We start from the raw sequence: 5261 nt of genomic DNA on the forward strand, positions 1-5261 counted from the left end.
GTCCACAAGGGGGTTTTCAACTGGAAATGACTTCAACAGCCTTTTTGTCCACTTTTTCTCCTCTTATTGGGTAAAGGCTTAGACCATTAGAAAGCTCATTCCGAGCCGGTCGTTTTGACATAAGGTAGGCCCAATTCCGAGGTCTGAGTCCAAAGATACGACCTTCAGAAGTTCTGCTGACTTTTGTGCGCTATTTCTGCCCGCGTTGACTTTGATTTTTCAGCTTTGACCGGGCTTTTATAAAGTTTTTTCTCCTTGAATCCTGGCCTTTAATCATAGAACTTCTTAGCAACCAACCCTTGCTCCATTATCTCGCAAAAGGCGTGCATTTCTGCACATATTCGACTCCAATGCCTGAAATATATAAGAACACGATAACAGTACTAACTCTTACTTATTAATCACATAATTGGTCAAAAAGCAATATTGTTAAGGAGTTAAAACTACAGTTTTGGGCTCTTATCACCTTGTATTATGGAAAAATTACATTTTTTTTTCCAATTGTTTTAGTTTTCATCTATATATTTCTTACTGATTTTTAGCTTAGACCACTTTGATGGTTTCTGTATTTCTTAAATCACTAGGAACATATAAATTGATGTATGAAAAGTGGTCAGTCTTGATATTATTACTTTCACTAGTAAACGTGAATTCTTATGGCTTTTATTGACATAAAAATTAGGGTTATTTAGGTTTTGGTCCTCCTAAATAATAGGTATTTGGGGTTTGATCCGCACTAATCGGTTTATCAGCTTTTGGTCCTCCTAAATCCTCTTGACTAGTGAGTCAACCAAAGTCCACCAAGTTGACTATCTATAAGCTGATGGTATTTTCATAATACCCATCATACCCTTGGGTGTGCGGCCACGTGGGTCAAGAGTCAAATGTTGGTCAAGTTGACCTTATTCAAGACACGTGTCAAGATCTCCACACTTCAAATCAACGGTTAGTGTGATATATCCATTGGTACTATTGGTAGTTTAGAACCCCAACGGTCAAATCTATTGGTACATACCCTATAAATATTGGTGTTGTTGCTGGCTGGCTATACAAAATCAAAATTTGAAGGAAAGAAGATAAAAAAAGAGAAGAGTATAATGGGTGGAAGTTGTCATCTTGTAGTTGTTGCTGCGCCAAAGGTAAACTGGTTTAAGTTTGATTTTGTCTGTAATGGCAGAAGGGCCAAAACCTAATTAAACATTCTTTAGAATGACCAAGTCTGAATAACAAAAAAAAAGCACCAATGTATTCACTGGGTCTGAGTTAAAGACTGACTTAAGCAAGGTGCAACTGCTAAAATTGTTGGGGTACTTGTGTATCAACACCATCATTAGCACCAATTCCAAGCCAATATTGAAACCCACTGCTGTTCCTTTCTCCCCTTGGTGTGCGTCCTCTTATTGCTCCCCTTGTTGCTCTTCCTCCTCTTCTAGCTCATGGCACTTGGTGTTGCTCTGCATCATTCACATGGTTTTGCTACTGCTGAGGTTGATGCCCTTGCTGTTGACCATGGCTCGCTTGCTCCATTTCTTTGGCAGAGCCACCCAATATATATAATAGTAAGACAAAGCAAAGCAAAACAAATATAAAAATTTATAAACAAGTCAGTTGAAACATAATAAAGCAGACATTTTTATTGATAGACAAAGACCCTAAACAAAGACAAAGACAGAAGCATAGACCCTAAACAAAGACAAACACAAACACATAAACATAAAGACAACAACAAACACAAAAGTTTGTTTATATATTCTTATTTTTCTTTTTGTTATCCTTTGTCTTATTCTTCAGAGAAATCTGCAAAGCCTTAAAGCTCTCAGCACACATTAGTTCTTGCACTACCTCTCTAGTTTGTGCTTGAGTTAAACTGTTACTTCCCTCCCCAGTTTGTGCTTCAGTTGAATTGTCATAAACATCCCCAGTTAAGTCCACAATGGAATCATCACTTTCCTCCCCAGCATGAGTTAAAGAACCTCCAACACCCCTTCCTGTAAGATACCTCCATTCTTGCAAATATTCTATACATTTAGCATAACTTGCATTATTATGTTGATCAAAATAGGCCTCCCTTTCTTTTTTAGAAAAATTATTATATCCCTTTCGCACTAAACTCCAGATATGTCTAGGATATCTGATACCCCTCCCCATTTAATTTGACTGAAGAAATAAGTGTAAAAAAGAGATGAGTGCAGAGATATGTCTGTTGTGTGGAAGATGAGTGCAGAGATATTTTGCTTTTATAGAAAAAATATGCAGATAAGAAATTAATAGGGGTGTTGTACCATTTAAAGCATGACTGAATCACAGTCCAAATATTTAATAATTGAGTTGAAAACACATTTACAATACAAACAAAATTGTACTTGGAAAGTGCAGCATTATTGAATGCAAACAACAACCAATGTATGTGCTTTAGTCAGTCAATGTGCTCTAGTCAAAACACAACATTATTGAATACAAACAAAATGGTTACCTATGTTATTTGGTGGTGCTGAGCTTGTTTCCCCTACTTCTTGCATACAAGTCCTTGTGTTATGTCCTACCTGACCACATCTCCTGCACTTCCTTTTGTCACTTGATTTTTCTTCATCTCTTCCTCTTATTCTTTGTTTCTTTGGTTTTCCAGGATTTCTGTTATTGGGAGGAGGTAATACAACATTTGTAGGTTTAATCTGATCACAAAGAAGACATTGGAATCAAATTAAATGAGAAAGAAATTGGAATCAAATTAATATATATAGCTATATATATATATATATATAAGGGTAAAAGGAATTGACCTTGTCCCAATCTTCTTGGTTGGCTACTAGATAGATATAACCTGCGTAGGTTGCTCTAAATGACTCCACAGTGCAGTAGTGATTGCAAAATCTACAAATTAAGTGAAAATAAAAATAAAAATCAATAAGTGATAGGAAAGTAAAATTTATAAGTCACAATAAATTAAGTGCCAAAGTAACAACTCACTTGGCCCAACTCTCCCTACTAGGCCTTCTTGGCCTTATGGCAGATATAGCATGGACACAAGGTATCCCTGTCATCTGCCACACAATGCATTCACAAGTTAAAAGATTTAGGTCCACAATAAACCTTTTATTATTCTTGGTATTGGTTGACAATAATTGATTTGGTCCAATCCCTAAAACCTTATACTTATGGTACTTCTTTTCCAACCTTTTAATTACATCTTTTACAGGTGGTACCAAATCACCATCAGTTAGTTCCAAACATAGTTCTCTTCTATCATGCATAAGTGTCATAACCATAGTACAAAATATCAGGATATGGGTATTTATCGATATTCAATTTTTAGATATGTATCGTGAATATATCTCTCTCTTTGGGGATATTTGACATTGTTTCACATGCAAATATCGTGGATATATCTAAAATATCTAAAATATAGTGGATATTGTGGATATTTCTTAATATATCATGATACATTATTTATATTTATTTGAAATATAATGGTAAATATTAAATAAAATTGTTATATACACAAAATATCGGAAAATATCCCCAAATATTCCCAAATATTCCCAAATATTACAAATATCATTGAAATATCATCGATATTTACAGTCGTATATATCTCTGAACATATCGTGATATTTATATATCTTTCTCTGAAATCTGGATAGATATCCCCAAATATCACGATATATCGGGATATTTTGTACTATGGTCATAACAGTGAGAGTGTACTTATCCACGAACTAAAATAGAGGCTTGTCTCTTATCTTTAGGATCCAAGCATTGAAGGATTCACTAAAATTACTAGTGACAACATCACACTTTGATGTTAGATCAAAGTATGCCCTAGTCCATGTCCTCTTAGGTTGCTTCTCTAACCATATTTTGGCATTCTTCTCCCTCATCATGCTCTAGTGTTTCCATAAAGATTTCATGTGTACTTATCTTGTAAGCTTTAGCTGCCCCCCAACATAGACTCTCCAAGTAATCACCCTTAAAAACACTTTTAAAGTTCTTGTACATATGTTTAAAGCAAAGCCTGTACAAAATAGGGTATGACATGTTAAAAGATAATAAGTATAATTACAAATGTAATTCAAAATAAACAAGTTAATTTTACTTGTGGTGAGCATATGGGAAGTTATTGCTTACTGCCTCAATGAGACCCTTCTACCTGTCAGATATGAATGTCAGCTGCCCCGATGGATGCTTGTTCAAGTGAGGCTTCAACAACTCCAACATCTTATGCCAAGTGTATTTATCCTCACCCCTACAAATGAAGATAACAACAGGGAAAATACCATTCATAGCATCAAGTCCAATAGCACTAAGACAACATCCTTCATATTTGCCTTTAAGGAAACAACCATTAAGTCCAATGATTGGCCTACACCCATTCACAAACCCATCCAATGATTGCTTGAATGCAACAAAGAAACCCACAAACTCATCTACTGAATCCTTATACCATTTGACAATGCTTCCTGGATTCTTTTTCAAAATTTAATTCTTCAATTCTGACACCACCATGTAGCTCTCTTCATAATTACCATTGATTCTCTCTAGAAACAAAACTATAATTCTCCAATTAGTCTAGTAAGATATAAGTACACCATACTCATTATAGATCTCATTATGCAAGTCTACTGGATGCAAAAGTTGGATGAGCCCTAGCAAAATCTTCTAGTTCATTTGCAACCCAAGGAGCTTTGGCTTGCACATTATTGTTATTTTTATCACCTTCACAGGTATGAGTGGGATTAAATAACATTAGCTGCAATGTATGCCCATCAACTTTTCTACTGCAGTTCACAAACCACTTGCATTCAGGGTCCTTACAAACCAACTTATATCTTGTCTTATCATTCTTCTTATGTTTGAAACTAAACTTCTGAGCAATTGCCATGTCTTTCATAAACTTCCTACACTTCAAAATAGTTCTCCAGGTCATATCTTTTGTAAGGCTGAAGTTTGTTGTACCTAATGCTGGATCTTCAATCTTCTCATTATCTTCAGCTTCATACAAGTTTCTAGTAGATTTCACAAACGTCTATCTGAATATCTACATCTATCTCACCCTCTGACACTAGTTCAAGTTTTGAAATATCATCATCACTAGCTTCACTAGTTTCTTCCTCATCATAATCCTAGTCCTCATCTTCTTCATCAGATTCTTTCTCACTCACATAACATGTTTCCTGAGTCATATATGGCCCAACACCATTATTCACATCAAAACATCTATCCTGCTCATCATCAGTGGCATCATTCATGGCATCATTATGAAA

General features: G+C 35.3%; 1 protein-coding gene across 1 annotated transcript; it reads right to left on the reverse strand.

Annotated features, from left to right (window-relative positions):
• Positions 1-1397: 1397 nt before the first annotated feature.
• Positions 1398-4879, reverse strand: LOC147494721 (uncharacterized). Its single transcript, XM_086568228.1, has 8 exons — positions 4621-4879; positions 4148-4457; positions 3147-3240; positions 2968-3041; positions 2781-2871; positions 2474-2672; positions 1843-2018; positions 1398-1454 (listed from the first exon to the last, which is right to left on the reverse strand). Exons 1-8 carry the CDS (start codon positions 4877-4879, stop codon positions 1398-1400), a joined length of 1260 nt encoding a protein of 419 aa, XP_086424354.1.
• Positions 4880-5261: the final 382 nt, after the last annotated feature.

Source organism: Coptis chinensis, chromosome 6 (assembly GCF_015680905.1).
Source record: "Coptis chinensis isolate HL-2020 chromosome 6, ASM1568090v1, whole genome shotgun sequence".
Lineage (NCBI taxonomy): Eukaryota > Viridiplantae > Streptophyta > Magnoliopsida > Ranunculales > Ranunculaceae > Coptis > Coptis chinensis.